This window comes from Hyperolius riggenbachi, chromosome 6 (genome assembly GCF_040937935.1).
Source record: "Hyperolius riggenbachi isolate aHypRig1 chromosome 6, aHypRig1.pri, whole genome shotgun sequence".
NCBI lineage: Eukaryota > Metazoa > Chordata > Amphibia > Anura > Hyperoliidae > Hyperolius > Hyperolius riggenbachi.
Genome location: NC_090651.1, coordinates 78089851 through 78110819, shown reverse-complemented (window position 1 = coordinate 78110819; position 20969 = coordinate 78089851). Strand labels below are relative to the sequence as shown.

Sequence of the window (20969 nt, the reverse complement as noted above, 5' to 3'; positions counted from 1 at the left end):
GCGTGTCCACGCCTTCGTCATTTAACTTCCCTGCAGGCACACTGGACTCTATTTTATACCCTCAGTCAAATAAATGACTTCCAGGGTCATCCTTAGGTTAACGGGCGTGGAGGAATTATGGCTCATGGAGGTAAGGGGTGTGTGTATGGGCACAAAAGAAACACGTGCATATGCTAGATCCTGATCAAGGACGCCCCTGTGTGAGCCGACTATACATCAGGACTGTACCCCGTGCTTCTCTTCCCTGCAGCGCTCCAGGACAGAGAGATCTGCAGCAGCCCCTGCACTTACTCGTCTCCCTGGGATCCAGCAATGCAATTCTCCCTCCGGGTGGCGCTGTAACCAATGATCTCACCCAAGGGATCCAGAGCCTCCCAGTGACCGGAAGAAGAATAGCTGCCGGCATCAGGATCCCAGGGGAGGTGAGTTGAAATGCTGCCATGCTGCTGCTGTCTCCCCGAGTCTTGGGATTACCACTCCTGGCTGCTTTTTTTTCACTCCTAACCTGACTCTGGGTTACTGCCAGGAAGGTTAAAGAAGTTTAGAGAGGAGAGGAGTGGAGTGATGTTTTATCATGTTTTCAGAATAGGTTATTGTATATTGGAGTGTCCAAAGTATGGACACTTTTGGCGTGCTTTTATAAGTTAATTACACATTATAGCAGTGATTATCTGCTCAATTCCAAGTTTCTGATTCTGAGATAACCTGATGAAATATATTCTGTGTTCCAGCGTTTCTCAGGAACCACTCCAGAGACCATTGGCAGCCGGAACTACCACGCAGGTCAGTCGCATGCCTTCTGTACAGAATTGCAGCTAATCCAGATATGGACCACTGCTGCCTGGAACAGCATAATGGAAGCTGCACTTCTTCCTTTTTTGCAAGTTTGGAGGGCAGATTGACACTGTTTTAGTTGTGGGTAGATTTTTGTTTTTTTTTTCCTCATTGCTATCAAGTGTCCCCAAAGGCATTGGTTAAATAGAAAAAAAAAACGGAGGAGCAGGTTTGTCAGAAGTAGCGAGTGAAGACTTATAGAGTGCATTCAGTGGCAGGAGGAGGAAAGGGCAACCAGTGGCAGGGGAATGGTGAGTGAATGATTAGGGTGAGACAACGTGATGGGTCACAAGAGGGGTTAGAAAGCATGCTGGGAAATAGTGGTGCCAGCAGGAAGAAGGATGAGAGTGTAATGGTGGCAAAGAGAAATGTGTCTGGAGTGAGATAGAGTACTGTTGAGCAAAAAAATTATACTAACCTGCAAATCTTCCCGATCTGTTTTAAAGTGAACATAAGATGGCATCTTGGGTTGTATTTATACTTGCCTGGGGCTTCCTCCAGCCCTATGAGATGCGAGGGGTCCTTCGATGTCCTCTCCAGCTCCTCTTTTCTCTTGCAATAGCTCCCGGTAATCATGCCGGCTGCACGCTCTCCCGGGAACGTGAGTGTGGCAAAGGTGTGTGCGCAGCTGGGATGCACATGCGCAGAAACGCACAACTGCCAGATTACTGGGAGCTATTACAAGTGAATGGAGGAGTCTGAGAGGACAGCGAGAGACCCCCCCCGGCAACTCATAGGGCTTTGCAAAAGCACCAGGTAAGCATAAATAATCTCTGATGCCATCTCAGGTACCCTTTATAGTATTTGGACAGTTTCCAAGATTTTTCCACCTCTGCTTCCCTTGTTCACTGAATGAGAGCTCAGAAAACTGTGGGAGTGCGTTTTCTTCTCTCTCCTCCCACCAATACAACCAAAGTAGTGAGGCATCACCATGGCAACAGCTGATGCAACACAAATTATTGGGCCCAAACTGCATGGCATTCATTGGCCTGAACACACTCATTCCCTAGCGTCGGTGTGTTCGGGCCTGTGGAAAGCTATGCATTTGAGATCCTTTTATGTGTTGAGCATCATCTATTGCCATGGTCATGCACCACTACGAGGGAGGAGCGAGCGTGTGCGATGAGATCTACTTCCCCTCAGCCCTCTGATGTTATCACACTGGGGGAAGCTGAAGCTAGCAGTTCAAGGACCACCATCACAAAATATTGTACAATTTTAAAATGCATATGTATAAAATGTACATTTTGTTCCAGAGTAAAAGACGCAATCTATTTTTTTACCATGTTCCTGTCACTTACAATGGGTTGAAAAATCTGACCGGTTTTGGAATAGTCCATTTCCTTCTGGAGGATTCCTAGGGATTTTTTTTTTTTCAAAACCACTTCCTGAACTGCAGTTGCTTAGTCCAAGAACCAATAGTTGCAAGCAAGTAGGGGGCTGGCTAACATGTCTGTATTGATCCTTTCCAGAGATTTTGTAAAAAATAAAGTAAATACTGAAATCCCCCATGCGGAGTTCAAAACTTGTCAGATTTGTATTGCCCACAACATAGGAGATGAGCAATTTATAGTGCACTTTACTTTGGAAGAAATGTACTTGGATGCTATAATGTACACTAATGCTTAGATGTTAGAATGGCTCAACACATTGTCCAATAATATTCATTGGAACCCTGTATCTGCTGAGCTCCAGTGCATAGATCTGTCCCCTGCAGAAAATTGCCCTGGCCTTTTCTATACCAGAGATAGTAAAGATATAGGCCATTTTCTGCAAGTTGTTCTGTTAGCTGTAACAAAATGTTTTTCTATATAAGATAAGAAACCGCAGAATTACCTTTAGAGCAGAGAGGAAGTCCTGGGTTTAGGTCCGCTTTAAGAAAAAGGTTTTCAGTAATGATGGCTCATTCATTGGTAAAACAACTTTCTAAATGTATTTACAAGCTTGCTTTCTTAATTTGTGTTAGCCATTAGCCTTACTCAAAAACTTCTTTAACTGATTGACAACAGTACACAGTGCTCGTCATCGTCCTTTTCCAAAATCTGCATTCTGATTTGTGGCCGCAAGATGGCTCTATAATGTTATGCTGTGCTGTAATCAGTAATCTGCATTGTACAGTGTGTCCACAAGATGGCGATGTTGTAATATAATTTCTAGCTGTGATGTACCACAATGTCCTCTTTGTGTGGGCTTTTAGCAAACATTCTTGAATGATTCTCCCATAATCCTCCATTCTGTCTGGGAAGTCTGTGGATAAGAACGAATGGAATGTGTTTCTCACATGTCTTTCCTCTCAGATGACTGCTTCTATTCTGACACGGCGAGATAACACCATTTTATAGGCATCTTGAGATATTTCTGTGAACACTAGGCATTTGTGATCATGCTTTTGATGTAAATTAACTTGCACAGTTAAGGATTTGGCTTTACATTATTATTATTTTTTTTTTGCTTTCAGGGTTTTCCATGTTTGGCGCAGGCCTCACGGTGGGCTTTTCAAACCTTTTCTGTGGGATCTGTGTGGGTATTGTTGGCAGTGGCGCAGCGCTGGCAGATGCTCAGAATCCCAGTCTGTTTGTGAAGATTCTGATTGTGGAGATCTTTGGCAGTGCCATCGGCCTGTTTGGCGTTATTGTAGCAATTTTGCAGGTAAGCGCATTATGCCTTTGGAGCAATACAGACACACTGCTGATTGCTATTTACCACTGTCTTCCTTGTTTGCACGTCTACACACTACTAGATGAGGCACTATTAACGCTGCACCACCACAAGGACGCAATATTCCAGCAAGTAACAGGCTTATATTGTGAGAACATCTAAACCCGCTATGAAACAATCTGAATCTGCAGCCACAATCATAAGTAATGCAAGCAAAAAGTTGTAGCACTGCATAAGAGTTACTATACTAAAAATTATTAAAGCAAACCTGAAGTGAACTTTAATAAAGTCAGATACTTGCCTATTTAGAGGGAAAGCTCTGGATTCTATAGTTTCCCGGTCCTCACTCTGTCTCCTAGTTCCCCCACTGTCTTCTGTTCAAATGTGGTGCCTTTGAGACTCCTCTGAAGACTTTGGAACGCTTACGTACGTATGTACATGTCACCGGTGAGTTGGGCGCAGGGCAAGCCGACTGATGGCTCTCCCTGCTGCTGCAAAACTCCCTGGCGGCTTTAAATGCTATTCCCCCATCCAAGTTGTAGCAACTCGGATAGAGATGTAATTTGGGATCTGGCAACCGCCGGAACACCGAATTACCTTTAATCAAGTGTAATACGCAGCAAAACTAAATCTGCATGCAGATGCTAGGTAAAACTCGCTAGGCTAGACATGTGACTGTTCGCGGGCAATCTGGGCAAGAATATAGCATGTGTACAGCTGCTCCGATACGTTTTAAGCCTCATCTACACGGGTAGATGAGGCTGCGATCCGGCGGCTCGATAAGCCGCCGGATCGCCTCTTCCGCGTCCCCGCTCGCCGCGCGTGCGCCGGATTAGATTCCCCGCTCGTCGTCCGCTCGATTCCCTGCTATTGTCTCCTCGCGAGCAGGGAATCGGCGGTGTGGAGATCCGTCCTGTCAGATCTTATCAATCTAACCGCATCAGCGAGCCTCCTCAGTGACAGTGTGAGCACCTGCATACACTTGAAACTTTTCACCAAGACTTTTCACTTTTCATCTCAAGGAAGATCTCCACTTGGGAAATGGTATTCTCTGTATAGGGCAGTTATGGAGGAACAGAGTTGATGTGACTACTGAGAACGGTTGTTACTGTTGTGACCTTCCCTTTCTTGTCTGTTTCAGACTTCAAAAGTGAAGATGGGGGACTGAGCGAAGGAGGGGGCGCTCCATACCGCTGTTTCGTCTTCCAATCAGAAGACCAGAAGAGACGATTTATTTATTCCATGTGCTCATGTCTGACGCTGTCAGATGATTTATTCCTTCTTTCCCAGCCAGTTGTATTTTTATTTGAATTTTTCAAATGTGCTGTAAAGATGGTGTATATAATTTTACTCCTCGGATGTCACCCTGTTTTAGGAACTTGTGAGAATGATAAAATATATTTGTTTTGTGGAGGTCTGTTGAACAAGGTGTTCCTTTTTGAACAAAAGCAGAGTGTTATCCCGTCCCTGGATGCTGATCATGTGACCATTTCATGCAACTGTATAGGCCCATTACTGGTGTGTGCAGAGTCCCTTGCCCAACTGCACCGACAAGGCATTCCTGTTTCCAGAAATTATTTATAAACTGCGAGGGGAGAGCCCATCAGTAATCGTGTATATTTGTGTATAGCTGTATATACCTTGTTGTGAATGTGAGTATTCATAGCACTATGACGTCACACAATATCGCCTGTAGGTGCAGAATTTCCAAATGGTATCTAATTACAGTTTCGGCTGGCTACTTGCAGTTGTGATCAGCTTTTATTTTTAAATGTAATTTCTATATTAATTAAAAAAAAGTGAATGGATAAGTATACTTATCCTATGTGCCCCATATAGTGACCCCCCCCCCCTCCCAAGAAAGGGCCACAAAGTCCAAGAGGTACTGTTTCCCCAAAAACAAGACGGTGTCTTTTTATTAATTTTTGCACCAAAAGCTGTGCTAAGGCTTGTTTTCAGGGGGAGTCTTACATTTGTATGAACACACACGTTTCTGTGCCTTGTGTCGTCCTGCCTTCCCCCTGTGCCGCCTCTTTCTCTGCTGGATACTCCTTTTATGTTCCCCAGTGTCCACCTTGTACTTTTTTGTCCTCTTGGTGTCCCCCACTAGCCCCTGTCTTTTGTCCCATGTCTTTCACTGTCCTCCTGGTGTCCCCATGTCCTCCAATGTCCCCCTGAATCCTCCTCTTACCCCCAGCTCCATGTTGCACTGTCCCCTATCCCCAGATGTCCCCCTGCATCCTCTTCTTCCCCCCAGGTCTATGCTGCTGAGTTCCTGACCTTCAACTTATGGGGACTACTCACTGAGTAGCAGTGATTGGCCCAATGACCGTGCCATGGTCCAACCCGTGAGACTATTGGCTACAGTAATAACACAAGTTGCCAAACTTTGTCCCCTTACTACTGCTAGGGCTTACTTTCAGTGGTTGTCTTCATTTTGGGGAAACTGTATCTTGTTCCACACAAACATGTGGTAAGTAACCTAACTGCACACTTGCTTCTGTAAGCACTAGGCCCCCGATACCTGTGTATGCAGATGGGTAAGAGCACATACCGGCAAACTTTGGGGGATAATAAAGTGAATGAAACTTGAGTGTCTTTATAAAGAATTCATCTCTTGAAGCTGGACACTTAGCTGAATAAAGAGTTGGAAAAACAGTGTGTGTGAAATGTGATACCTACATATAACCTTTTATTCTGCTCAGCCTGTCCTGTGATACACGTGCAACATCAGTTCTGCCCACTACCTTTTTTTTCTGTTTTTGTGCTTGGGCAAAGCCCCTCCCCGAAGCTGATTTCACAGTACAGATTAGTAGCTTGTAGCAGAGGTGATCAATTTATTTTTTTTCAGCTGGGTGCAAACTGTTTTGTAGTTTGTATGCCGATTGAAATTGAAACAATCAAACATAATTGTTGACAGTTTTTAATTGGTTCAGTTTCAACCTGCATACGCATTGCAACAAAACGGGGATTGTAAATGTCTTTTATGGAACTTCTATGGATTTGAGTTTTAAGGCAGGGAGCACACTTAGCAGGAATGTATGTGGTTTCCCCATAGCTCATAGAGCAAAACTCATGCAATTCTGCTAAGTGTGCTCCCTTCCTGAGGGGTCACTCTTCTGAAGGGCTGGTGCATACCAAGAGCGCTTCTGAGCACTTAAAAACGCCACTGCTTTGAAAAGCTCTTGGCTAATGTATTTGAATGTGATGGATCACACTAGAGCGATGTGATTTTCTCCCAAATGCAAATGCGGGTCCTGTAGCATTTCTGCTGATCTCTGAGGCAATTCAGCCTCAATGTTAAGTATAGGAAAGCACTGTAACAAAAGTACTGAACCGTAACACAGAACGTATCCGTTTCTGTGTCACAGCCTTTGGGAGAGGGGATTGCCATGCTAGAGGGGAAAGCAGCCAGTCGTTCCCGTCCCCACTACCCCTTCAGCTATTTGTGCAAATTGTTAAGATATAATGTCTGCAGTGAGCGGGGAAGATTACCATCTCTCTACTTCCTCTGCTAGCCGCGAAGTGTATATATACCCTCCAAAGTATAGAAGGCGACAATGCAGGAAGTCTAGCAGCAAGCGGTGGAAGTGGAGAGAAGGTAATCTTTCCCGCTCGCTGCTGACATTATATTTTAGCAATTTGCGCAAATAGCTGGAGGGGTAGCGGGGACGGGGGGAACCCAGGTGAGGGAGGGGGGCGAGGGGGGAACCCAGGTGAGGGAGGGGGGAAAAGACCCTCCTCCCTGCCAACTGCTGCCATCCCCATCCTTACTGATTCCCCCTTCACTTTGGCAACCCCACCTCCGCCTGGGCATACGTTTCCACGGACTGGAAATATATTCTCCAAATACATTGTTTTTTAAAAGGGGGGGGGGGGGGAATACCAAACCGGATCAGTTTAAAACGGATCCGATCTGTCACGGACCTAGTGTGAACCTAGTCTAATCGTGTACTGCGGTGAGGTGACTGTATTAGGAGGTTGTGTGTTTTCTAGGCTTTGAGATTAAAACCTAACTGTAGTTTCCTCTGTACTGTATGGAAGTTGGATCCTGGCATGGTGTATGCATCTTTAATCTCCAGGACCAAATTAAAGTTGTATGTAATCCATTACATACAATATTTTTTTTTTCTTATGAAGGAATAACCTAAATAACATGGCCAACACCCAGCAACTTCAGTACTGATGAATCGACCAGTCTTGCTTATTCCATGCACTTCTTGGTTTAATTACAGTTTTTTTTATCTTGTATTTTTGATCCTTGTTTTAGTGGTCAACCATTATACTGTATATTAGTAGATTGAGTATAGGGAGCTCTAGGCTGGTTATAAAAAAGTAGAAAATCTTTATTGTGCAAAACTACATATGGTAACATACATACACACCCCCTTTAAAAACAAGCAATGAACTGGCTATGGTAAGCTCCTAATCTAGGCCAAAATCGTTCCTACTGGAGTGCACTCCTATGAAAAAATCGGAACTGACATGTCAGTGCATATAATCTTCGGGCCCAATAAGTCATAAGCCAATTTATAGGCGCTACTCCGTTGATGGCACAAAGTCTTGCATCCAGATACTTGCACCACCCGTGTGCTTGAAAGGTACAAAGCACGCCTCTATGCAAAAAGCATATACGCTCTCATTACAGACACATATAGTGTCTAACCTCAGACTCCTATTGCACACCATGGATAACGCAGGGACTCACGTGACCAGGCTGGATAGTCAGCATCCGCATGGAGGAGGCCCCTCTATTATAGCGGCGCATCAGGACTGGAGTAATCAGACGGCGTGGTCAACCATTATACTGTATATTACTTATTACTATACAGTGTATTGGCTTCAGAATAATTGGTATACTGTAGTCCTACCATCAAATAAAACAGGAACACTTGTTTGATGCATCAGTTAGTTACGAAACAATGAATCTCTTTAAGGGCTTGTTCACACTGCACATGGTTTCTGCTTTTTTTTGTCTGCCTACGTTTTTTAAAAACACCCCCCGACTGCGTGGCCAATGAATGTCTATGAGAAGGTTCAAATCAGCACGGGTCTTGTGCGGTGCGGCTAGGAAAGCGGTGTGTTCCATTTTCGGGGCGATTCTGCCTCAATGGAAGGTATAGGAAAATCGGCGAACGGTGATTGTGCTCGCGTTGTTAAGAATAAATACATTGTATTTACTGTATATACTCGCATACAAGCTGCATTTTTGACCCCCAAAAAGGGGGCCAAAAGTTGAGGGGTCGGCTTGTATGCGAGTCTTGGGCTCCCTCCGCGGCCACCACTGCTATTACCTGTTCAGCCGGTGGCCGCTTCCTCTAATCCGGGTGTCCCTCTCGCTCTGCTCTCCATCATGCGTATCAGTGTATCACAGCAGCGACTAGCAACAGCAACTAGCTATACTAGCTATACCGAGGCACTACCTACCCATACTGGGCACTATACTAGTTATACTGGGACACACTAGGGGGATCACGCGGCCTGCACCAATCCAGCATTTCCTACTCCTGGCTTATATGGGGGTCAATTATTTTTCCCTGTTTTTTTTTTTTAGGTAAACGTTGGGGGTCGGCTTATATGCGAGTATATACGGTATTATTTTCCGGGCCAAAGAGTTAACTTCCTGATATGCGTCATGGAATGATTTACAAAACCGCTCGGAAAAAAAAATACCTAGAAAACCGCTAAGCACAAACATGAATTCCCCACCCAAGTGACTGGAATAGAGGGGAAAAAAAACACGCTTAAAAAAAAAACCCCAACACGGATGGACACGCAAACGGAACGCAATGTGAACAAAGCCTCAAGGGACCCTGAGATGAATGATTAGGGGCAATTTATACTTATATGGTGCTTCTTCCGGCCCCATGAGGATCATGGGCTCCCTTGCTGTCCTCCCCAGCTGCTCCATTGTCCCAGGATCACCTCTGGTATCTTCTTCAGTGCCCCCCTTGCACTCCTGCGGCTGGAATTGTTCTGGGCCTGCGCAGTAGTTCTGTGCATAAACTATGACTGGACCTCATTTTTGAACACTTGGGTAAGTATAAATTGGGAGGCAAAAAAAAAAAAAAAAAAACCTAAGAAGAGGGAAGGCCCTGGTTCCTATAGTCTTCCCATACCTCTCATGGTCCACTCCTTCCCTTGCAAGCTCCACCGTTTGAATCCCCCACTGTGGGGGGGGGGGGTGGCTTTGGGAGCACCTCTAAAGCTTCTTGCGGCAGCAGAGAGCATTATTCAATGGGTCAGAGGCAGCTGGAATGTGGGGAACGTGAGAGGAGCAGGATGGCTCTATAAGCAGTGTTCCCCAACCCTGTCCTCAAGTACCACCAACAGTGGATGTTTTGTGGAAATCCACAGAGGTAGTTAATCAGCTTAATTACCTCACCTGTGCATGTGTGTGGTTTCCTGCAAAATGTGTACTATCGGTGGGCCTTGAGAATATGGTTGGGGAACTAGGCTCTATAGGACCCAGAGCCTTCCCTCTCCTTTGGTAAGTATCTGTTTGATATTTTTTTTTTTCTTGTAGGCTACCCATGTATGCCATCAAAAGTTGTAGGAGCTATTATGGTTGAGGTGAATGAGTGCAAAAGTCCAAAGGGAACAGTTTTCCAATCAAAGCAATGTCTACAACTTAAAGCATCCTAATTGGCAGAATAGTGTGCAGTTCTAGAGAGAGTTGGGTATTCTCGACCCCTGCACAGCGTAGTGCCTCCTTTGGTGCCTTCATAGACTGCTGGAACTAATTAACCTTTCCGTATATTTTTGGGATGTGGAAGGAAAACCGAGCACCTGCTGGAAACCCACAAAAACATTGTGCTGTCCACATAAGGACAGACTGTATTGTGCCTACCATACAATGGATTCAGTAGAGCTGTATGTAACAGTGGGGTTTCATACTGTCTATATTGTAGGAAATGGTTTATCAGCAGGTCATAACCATGTGTTGATCTAAGAAACTTATCTGGCAAAGTGTGATAACCTACAATGATGATTTTATATGCCACTGAGACATGCATTGCATTGTGGGATACCAATGTTCTGAACAATTTACATACTTAGGACAGAGTGGTTAGAGAGACAGGCATCTCCACTCTTCAGTTTCAGCTGTTCAAGTAGTTGCATACTTGCACGGTGTAGACAACTTTTATCTCTGGGACCCAATAAAGGCTATTAATAATAATAAAAGTCAACTAAAACTATCACCAAAGATCATTTTAGGTAACATCCATCCAACTTTACTGTACTTAGGGCCCGTTCACACTTGTGCGCAGGGAGGGATCAAGACCAAGTTGCACCTGGGGCAAGGTCAGGTTTTGGCGCCTAAAGGTCAGGTTTTGGCGCCTAAACTGCCATTCATTTTTCCGCCTTTTTAAGAATTCAACAAACTGCGCCTGGGGCAAGATACCCGCTTGAAGCGCCCCCCCCCCCCACCCCTAGATCCGTCCCTGCAATTTGTGCGATTTACTAGCGCTTTCCGCATTACTCAAAAGCGCTAGCGTTTCAAAAAGCGCTTGTTCAATGTATTGTTTATGGTACTGTTCTCATCTAAGCGTTTAACGTTTCGCTGAAACGCACAAGCGTAGCATGCAGCATTTTCTGAGCGATTGCCGTTGCAATGTTAAGTATCAGCTATTAGCTAATCACTGAAAAAACGCTTTCTTTACAGTGAAAAATCGATTGGAAAACGCCAGAAAATTGCTTAGCGCTTGCGTTTAGTGATTTTAGGTGTGAATGGGCCCTTAGAACTGTTTAGATCAGCTACCTTTGTGAAGCTCTTTAACGCTAGATGGCGCTATAGCCTCTCAGTGATACAGTGTATTGATCAGAGCTGACTGATTTGTTTCCTGTCCTGAGCAGTGCTGTTCTGATGGTCCTGGATAATCGCACCTGAAATTAAAGAAGTATGGAGACTGACATATTTATTTCTTTTTAAACTATGCATATTGCTAGGCTTTTCCTGTTGATCATTTGCTTCTAATGATGCCCATTCGTCTAGTGATGATGGGCAAATCGATCATGAGACAGATCTCTTTATGTTCGAATCTGATCAGAGAGATATCTGTTGCCTTCCCATTCCACAGACTGATTCCCAGTAGATTTCAGCTTGAAAGCTATCTGGAATTGGCCTAACAACGCTGCCTCCACCGCCTGCCTGGCCCTCGGCAAGTGTAAAATATCACGCTGGTTGCCCGTGCTCTATAAATTCTCACTTGTCCCTCTGGCACGACTCCCGGCGTCCTCCGCTGTCACCCACATTACCAGGAGTGCTCTACCATGTGGTACAGGCACTTTGTAACGTGGTGACAGCGGATGACGGGGGGAGTCTTGCTAGTGCAGGGGTGTCAAACTCAAATGCAAAGTGGGCTGAAATTGTACACAGGGACCTAGTCGCAGGCCAACCTCAATGTCTACTGGTGATCTTCCTCCCTTATAAAGTTCCCTGGTGTGTTATGGTCCTCTTTCAACCCCTATACAGTTTCCTGGTGCCTAGTGGCCCCCCTACAACCTCTATACAGTACCCTGGTGTCTAGTGGTTCTCCCTCCTCTAAACAGTTCCCTGGTGTCTAGAGACCCCAACTCTCCCCTATACAGTTCCCTAGTGTTTAGTACTTTCCCCCTACCTCTTCCACATTGCTACCCTGGTGTTCTAGGGCTTCACCTCCAATATAGCTTCCCTGGTGGTCCAGAGAGGGCCAAATATAATGTAAAGTGGGGAAACCACTTGAGGGCCAAATTTAATGGCCCATAAAACACGCCTCTTTCACTCGTCTGGCCCGCCCTTGTATCCTATTTACCTTCTTTGCTTCTAAGATCTCGCACGTGTGCGCCTGCACTGCTTCACTACAGTCCTCAGCAGCGAGATCTGAGAGGCGGTAACAGGATAGGGCGGGCCAGCTGGGTGAAAGACACATGTTTTATAGTCACAACGTGATCTCTTTCTTCCATACCCTGGGCGTCCCAGACCTTGCAGCGTGAGCGATGAGCTTTCCCAAGCATACGCAGCGACCGCCGAATCTCCAGCACCCGGTAATTAATCATCAGCATGTCACGCATGCTCATCATGTATCAGCATCGCGTAAACATCGGCATGTCCCATATGCGCATCGCGTATCACCCAGCAGCAAAAGACACCCGGCGTATAAGACTAGAGATGTCCCGAACAGTTCAACCATGAACCGATTCGCGCAAACTGCGGTGGTTCGCGGTGAACCGCGAACTATATGCGAGTTCAACCCGCCCCCTATACTACCTCATTAGGGTCAACTTTGACCCTCTACATCAGTCAGCAGACACAGGGTAGCCAGTCAGGCTACACTCCCTCCTGGAGCCCCCTTATAAAAGGCAGGCAGCGTCAGCCTTTTCACTCACTCGTGCGGCTGCAGTAATTAGAGAAGGGAGAGAACCTGCTGTATGGACATAGGGAAAGCTTGGTTAGATTCTTGTGTTAGGCTTGTTAGCTTGCTCCTTGCTGATACTTATTGCTAAAAAGCACTCCTCATCCTCAACAGCTCTTTTGTGTGTGTGTGTGTGTGTGTGTGTCCCACAGACACTTGTGTCGCATATACAGTATATAGCCCTGTCAGTCACTCGCAGCTGCTGGACCTTGGCCCCTTGGTAATTCCTACTGTGCCACTGCCAGGCCCAGCACATTCAGTGACTACTTGTGTGTGTGACAGCTGCACATTTGTAATACCAATCCATGCATACCTGTTCAGTAGTGCACCTACCTACGTGACCGCAAGCAGTGTTATATTATATACCAGTAAGTCGCTGTACCTGTTCACGGTACATGTGTGTGTGACAGCTGCACATTTGTAATACCAATTACTGCATACCTACCTGTTTAGTGCACCTATCTACATAAGCGCACGCAGTGTTATATACCACTTGTCACTGCACCTGTTCACGGTACCTGGGTGTGTGTGTGACAGCTGCACATTGTATTGATACCAGTTACTGCATACCTACCTGTTCAGTGCACCTACCTACGTGAGCGCACGTAGTGTTATATTATATACCAGTCACTGCACCTGTTCATGGTACCTGTGTGTGTGACAGCTGCACATTTGTAATATCAATCACTGCATACCTTTCACTGCATCTGTGACTGTGCATTGTATTATACCTGGCAGTCAGTGCATACCTTTCACTTGAATGGATGGCAGACTTGACCTACATAACAGATTCTCGTTAGAGCTAGAGCTCTGCCGTAGTGTATCCCCCCAAAATAGATGTAATCTGACAGCATTTCACCAAAAAGACACATAATCTGGTAGAAGTTCCTCCAAAATACAGATAATATGGCAGTGGTTCCCCCAAAATAGATAATGTGGCAGCAGCAGTTCCCCCAACATACACAATTTGGAAGCCGTTCCGCAAAATATGCAAAACCTGGCAGCGGAACACCCAAAATACATATAATCTGGCAGCAGTGGTCCCCCAAACATACACAATCTGGCAGCATTTCCCCAAAATACGCATAATCTGGCAGCAGCCGTTCCCGTAACATACACATAATCTGGCAGCTGTTCCCCAAAATACACGTAATCTGGCAGCAGCCGTTCCCCTAACATACACATAATCTGGCAGCCAGTCCCCCAAAATACATAACAGCAGTTCCACAAAAATGCAGATAATCTGACAGCAGTTCCCCCAAAATAGGTACCCCCAGCATAGGTAGCCAGGTCTATAGGTGTCCCCAGTATAAGTAGCCATGAGTATAGTAGTCCCCAGTATATGTAGCCAGAGGTATATGTGCCTAGTATATGTAGCCAGGGGTATATGTCCCCAGTATATGTAGCCAGGGGTATACGTGCCCAGTATATGTAGCCAGGGGTATACGTGCCCAGTATGAGTAATCAGGGGTATATGTCCCAGTATATGTAGTCAGGGGGTTTATGTGCCCAGTATATGTAGTCAGGGGGTTTATGTGCCCAGTATATGTAGTCAGGGGGTATATGTCCCCAGTATATGTAGTCGGGGTATATGTGTCCAGTATATGTAGCCAGGGGGTATATGTAGCCAGGGGGTATATGTGCCCAGTATATGTAGCCAGGGGGTATATGTGCCCAGTATATGTAGTCAGGGGGTATATGTCCCCAGTATATGTAGCCAGGGGGTATATGTGCCCAGTATATGTAGCCAGGGGGTATATGTGCCCAGTATATGTAGCCAGGGGGTATATGTGCCCAGTATATGTAGCCAGGGAGTATATGTCCCCAGTATATGTGCCCAGTATATGTAGTCAGGGGGTATATGTCCCCAGTATATGTAGTCAGGGGGTATATGTCCCAGTATATGTAGTCAGGGGGTATATGTGTCCAGTATATGTAGCCAGGGGGTATATGTGCCCAGTATATGTAGGCAGGGGGTATATGTGCCCAGTATATGTAACCAGGGGGTATATGTGCCCAGTATATGTAGTCAGGGGGTATATGTGCCCAGTATATGTAGTCAGGGGGTATATGTGCCAGAATAGGTAGCCAGGTGTCCCCCAGCAGGAGGAGAGCAGCGCAGAGAAGACGGAGAGCTGTGAGCAGCGGTGGAGAAGGGGGCAATCTCCCCCCTTCTCTCACCTCGGGGCTCTCCTTCCCTCGCTCTCCCCTCCACAAGTAATGTGCGGGCAGCCGGCAGCGGGCGGGACTTACCTCTCCTCGTCTTCGGAACACCGGATCTGCATGCCGCAAGTCTGGTCTGGTTCAGACCAGAGCAGCGGCACGCAGATCCGGCGCCGGAACGAGGAGAGGTAAGTGCCGCCCGCTGCCGGCTGCCCGCACATTACTTGTGGAGGGGAGAGCGAGGGAAGGAGAGCCCTGAGGTGAGAGAAGGGGGGAGATTGCCCCCTTCTCCACCGCTGCTCACAGCTCTCCTTCCACTGCGCTGCTCCCTCCACACAAGCCAGCGTGGACGGCGTCCACCCTAGGGAAATAGTAAGTGGACGCCGTCCACGCGCGTCCACGCCCCACTCGACCCCTGAGCTGGGCCTTGAAAGTCCTCCTGTATTGTTATTTTTCGTCACTACCTCCCTGAGTCGGGACTTGCATGCCATGCCTGCTGCCTTCCTTGGATGTGTGGTGGTAGCCATTCCTGCTCCTTTGCCCACAGCGTGCTTGCTGCCTTCCTTGGATGTGTGGTGGTAGCCGTTTCTCAGGCTCCCACTCTGGACCAGAATCGAACCCTGATTCCCCGGCCGTTACCCGTGGTCACCATGGTACTGAGAAAGTAATATGGAAACTTGTTTATCAGTCACATAGTTGAATGAATGGCAGACTTGCCCTCCATAACAGATTCTCGTTAAAGGCAAGTGGTGTCATCTCTGGCACACAGCGTTGGGTCAAGGGTCCATCTGACCACAGATGCCTGGTCTGCAAAGCATGGTCAGGGCAGGTACATTACTTATACAGCGCAATGGGTCCTTCCTTGGATGTGTGGTGGTAGCCGTTTCTCCCACTCTGGACCGGAATCGAACCGATTCCCCGGCCATTACCCGTGGTCAACATTGTACTAAGAAAGTGCCATCGAAAGTTTCACACAGTTGAATGAATAGCAGACTTGCCCTCCATAACAGATTCTCATTAAAGGTACTGAACAGCCTGCAGAAAAAGTAATTTAAAAAAAAATAGATGTAAGCTTTAACAATGGTAGAAAAAGAACCTTCAAAAGTTGATAAGGCTGTCAGACATTACCTGATATTACTGAGGAAGAGCAATCTCGCCATGGTGCGCACCAGTCCAGCACGGCCGTCACTACACAAATAGCTGTTTGCGGTGCGTTACACAGTGAGTTTGGTCTGTCAGTGTGAACCAGTACACCAGGGCTGCCCAATAGGTCGATCGCGATCTACCGGTAGATCGCGACCGCCTTCTTAGTAGATCGCGGCCTCTCGGCCGCGTCTCATAAAATTTGTTGCGGCCAGCAGCTCGTGTTTAGCTGCTGGCCAATAAGGATGCATGCAAGGAGAGAGGGAGGAGAGAGGCGGCGCGGCCGCTACGTCATGGCTGGGGGCGGCGACGGGCAGCCTGCAACATGCGTGCTTGTAACGTACCCGGCGCCGCCCCCAGCCATGACGTAGCGGCCGCGCCGCCTCTCTCTTCGCCGCCGCTTCTCCCCTGCATCCCATTGGCCTGCCAGAGTCTCTCCTCACCGCCTCTTCTCCTCTGACTGCCTGCAGGTACATATACCTGGCTAGCCTACACTGGGGGCCCATACACCCGGCTAACTACACTGAGGGCCCATATACCCGGCTAACTACACTGAGGGCCCATACACCCGGCTAACTACACTGAGGGCCCATACACCCGGCTAACTACACTGAGGGCCCATACACCCGGATAACTACACTGAGGGCCCATACACCCGACTAACTACACTGAGGGCCCATACACCCGGCTAACTACACTGAGGGCCCATACACCCGGCTAACTACACTGAGGGCCCATACACCCGGCTAACCTACACTGGGGGCCCATATACCTGGCTAACCTACACTGGGGGCCCATATACCTGGCTAACCTACACTGAGGGCCCATATACCTGGCTAACCTACACTGGGGGCCCATATACCTGGCTAACTTACACTGGGGGCCCATATACCTGGCTAACCTACACTGGGGGCCCATATACCTGGCTAACCTACACTGGGGGCCCATATACCTGGCTAACCTACACTGGGGGCCCATATACCTGGCTAACCTACACTGGGGGCCCATATACCTGGCTAACCTACACTAGGGGCCCATATACCTGGCTAACCTACACTGGGGGCCCATATACCTGGCTAACCTACACTGAGGCCCATATACCTGGCTAACCTACACTGAGGGCCCATAAACCTGGCTAACCTACACTGGGGGCCCATATACCTGGCTAACCTACACTGGGGGCCCATATACCTGGCTAACCTACACTGAGGGCCCATATGCCTGACTAACCTACACTGAGGGCCCATATACCTGGCTAACCTACACTGGGGGCCCATATACCTGGCTAACCTATACTGAGGGCACGTAACCTATGCTGCAGGCACATATACCTGGCTAACCTACGCGGGGGGTGGGGGGGGGGCGTGCCTAGACGTTGGTAGATCTCCTGGCCTCGGCAAATTTTAAAGTAGCTCGCGAGCCGAAAAAGTGTGGGCACCCCTGCAGTACACTAATTACACTCCCTGATTGATGTATACACATGCAAGACAATGTGATTTCTGCCCTTAAAACGCTGCTGTGCGTCAAATCCAGATTTTTCCCTGGGACTTTTGGCGTGTATCCCACTCCGCCATGCAAAAACTCAGATGTTAGACCCCTTGAAACATCTTTTCCATCACTTTTGTGGCCAGCATAAATGTTTCTAGTTTTCAAAGTTCGCCTCCCCATTGAAGTCTATTGCGGATCAAAAAGTTTGCGCGAACCAAATTTTTTGCGGAAGTTGGCGTTCGAGGTACGCAAAGCGAAAATTGGAGGTTCGAGCCATCTCTATATAAGACAACCCCTGATTTTTCTGAAGATTTTCACGGGTTAAAAAGTAGTCTTATATGCCAGAATATACAGTAATTTTTCCCCATAAAATGACTAAAATAAAATAGATTTGGGAGAAAAATATTACCTAAATAAATCTTAGATTGTAGTGAAAAAAACAAGATATATATCACTAAGGTGGCATAGGTAATTAAAAAGTTACAGCTGTATCAAAATGACACAGCTTAAGAGTCAACAATGTCAGGAACCTTAAAGTGAACCTAAAGGCAAGTAAAAAAAAATGAGATCAACTCACCTGGGGCTTCCCTCAGCCCCCTACAGCCGATCGGTGCCCTCGCAGCCCCGCTCCGATGGCCCAGGACCCGCCGGCGAACACTTCCGGTTTGGCCGTCACCGGCCGACAGGCATGGGAACGCGAGTGATTCTTCGCGTTCCCAGCCTGTATATCGCCCCCTATGCTGCTATTCCTCCTGGCCGCAATAGCAGCATAGGGGGCGATATACAGGCTGGGAACGCGAAATCACTCGCGTTCCCATGCCTGTCGGCCGGTGACGGCCAAACCGGAAGTGTTCGTTGGCGGGTTCTGGGACATCGGAGCGGAGCTGCGAGGGCACCGATCGGCTGCAGGGGGCTGAGGGAAGCCCCAGGTGAGTTGATCTCATTTTTTTTACTTGACTTTAGGTTCACTTTAAAGGAGTTATCAGGGAAAAAAGAAGAAATGAGCTTTACTCACCTGGGGCTTTCTCCAGCCCCTTGTAGCTGACTGTCCAACGCTGTCACCTCCGCTCCCCGCCGCTGTCCTGCTCTTGCCGCTCGGTATTCAGGCCTTACTGCGGCTGTGCAAAGCGCTGCTGTCAATCATGGCCATGTGGGCTGCGGCGAACTGTGCAGGCGCAGAACTACTGCAGTAAGGCCGACCACGCGGTCGGCCTGAATACCGAGTGGCGAGTGCGGGATAGCGGCAGGGAGCGGAGGTGACAGCATGGAACAGTCGGCTGCAAGGGGCTGGAGAAAGCCTCAGGTGAGTAAAGCTCATTTTTACTTTTTCCCTGATAACTCCTTTAAGAGGTAAAAAACATGGAACATGAACCAGTTAAGGGCCAGAGACTGCTGGTATTAAAAAATGGGGCTTACCGATGTCTCGCTGGTCACACATCGATGAAGCCCACTCTGCGACGGCAGAGTGAGTGACCTGCAGCGACGGGAGAACGGCGTGATCAGCGGTAGTGAAAGGTCTGTGCGGGGCGGTAATTGAAATCTACACCCTGGCAGGGATAATAGGTCCCAAGCAGGGCATAGATTTCAATTACCATGGTCCTAAAGAGTTTAAGGGATGAGTAGTTTTCAAAATAATCAGGTTAATTTGTTACACTTGTATGCATCATATAACCAGTATCTCTGTTATCTCATGTATTTAGGTTATGGTGTTTCCAAAGAAAAACATAAGATTGATGGTTTATTGTTTTCTAATGTAGAAGATGTTGCTGCTTTTACAAGAAGCTCATGGTCCTTTTATACTTGTGCACTGCAGTAACGGTGCAATACCGAACAATCCCACTGCACGCCGAAATAGTGCGCGTTATAGCCACTGTGCGACCGAAGAAGAAAAATTAACATTCGACTTCTGCTTCACTTCCGGCAATCGCGGGGTAAGGCACTGCAGCTTGTGCTCTGTGGCATCCGGAAGACTTTTATCGCGTCGCACTGCAGGTAGTGCGTCGTGCCTCACTGACTTTAACCACTTAAAGGATACCCCAACTGAAATGTGACATAATGAGATAGACATGTGTATGTACAGTGCCTAGCACACAGATAACTATGCTGTGTTCCTTTTTTTCTTTCTCTGCCTGAAAGCGTTAAATATCAGGTATGTAAGTGGCTGACTCAGTCCTGACTCAGACAGGAAGTGACTACAGTGTGACCCTCACTGATAAGAAATTCCCCTTTATCACTACTCATCACAATGAATTGGTCTGTATCTTGTTTTTTTCCGCCACCAATTAGGCTTTCTTTGGGTGATACATTTTGCTTAGAATTATTTTATTCTAAATCCATTTTAACAGGAATATTAAGAAAGAGATGGAAAAAAAATATTATTTCTCCGTTTTTGGCCATTATAGTTTGAAATTAATACATGCCACTGTAATTAAAACCCATGTATTTTATTTGCCCATTTGTCCTGCTTATTACACCATTTAAATTATGTCCCTATCACAATGTATGGCGCCAATATTTTATTTGGAAATAAAGGTGATTTTTTTCAATTTGCGTCCATCACTTTTTACAAGCCCATACTTAAAAAAATTATTTTAATTTACTCCTTTGACATGTATATTTAAAAAGTTCAGACCCTTAAGTAACTATTTATGTTTTAATTTGTTTTTTTAATTTTTTTAGTATTAAAAATTGTATGTGGTTGATTTTTGGTGTGGGAGGTGAACAGCTAATTTTAAATGTAAAAAAAATGTATTTATTTATTAAAAAATGGATGTGTGTGTGTGTGTGTGTGTGTGTGTGTGTGTGTGTAGTTTTACTATTTGGCCACAGTGAAAAAGTCCTGGAAAGCGTGATCCTACGCTTCCAGGAAGAAGAATGAAGACTGGGAATGTTTTGTAACTCAGAAAAACCGCAGCCTCTGATTAGAAGCTGTCTGTTTTTCTGCGGGGGGCTTCGATCAATGAATGGGATCTATTATCCCATTCATTGATCGCTGGGCTAACGGCCGGCGGCGGCCCGCGGGAGTGCGTGCAGCCCAACTGGGCGAGAATTTAATGGCCACTGCGACGAGCTGCAGCGGGGGAGAGTACAGCAATGCAATGTGGTGCAGTACATGTAAAAGGTGCCTCAAGTTCAGATGAGGTGAGGGAGACACAGACAGACACATATGTATAGACAGTCCACTCCCTGTGTTCACAACTCCTGGGCAGGGAAGATAAAATGTTACAATGCTGCCTTTCATACCCAGGCAATTAAAGACAATACTTACCTTCGGCCCAGCACTTAATT

At 46.8% G+C, this 20969-nt stretch overlaps 1 protein-coding gene across 1 annotated transcript in view; it reads left to right on the top strand.

Annotated features, from left to right (window-relative positions):
• The window catches only part of ATP6V0B (ATPase H+ transporting V0 subunit b), a 34109-nt gene extending 27959 nt beyond the window's left edge, over window positions 1–6150 (top strand). The window contains exons 6-8 of the mRNA XM_068239553.1: window positions 732–783; window positions 3293–3483; window positions 4634–6150. Coding sequence (XP_068095654.1) covers window positions 732–783; window positions 3293–3483; window positions 4634–4660 — 270 coding nt within the window. The 3' untranslated portion in view covers window positions 4661–6150. The remainder of the gene's footprint in view (window positions 1–731; window positions 784–3292; window positions 3484–4633) is intronic.
• The last annotated feature ends 14819 nt before the right edge of the window (window positions 6151–20969 follow it).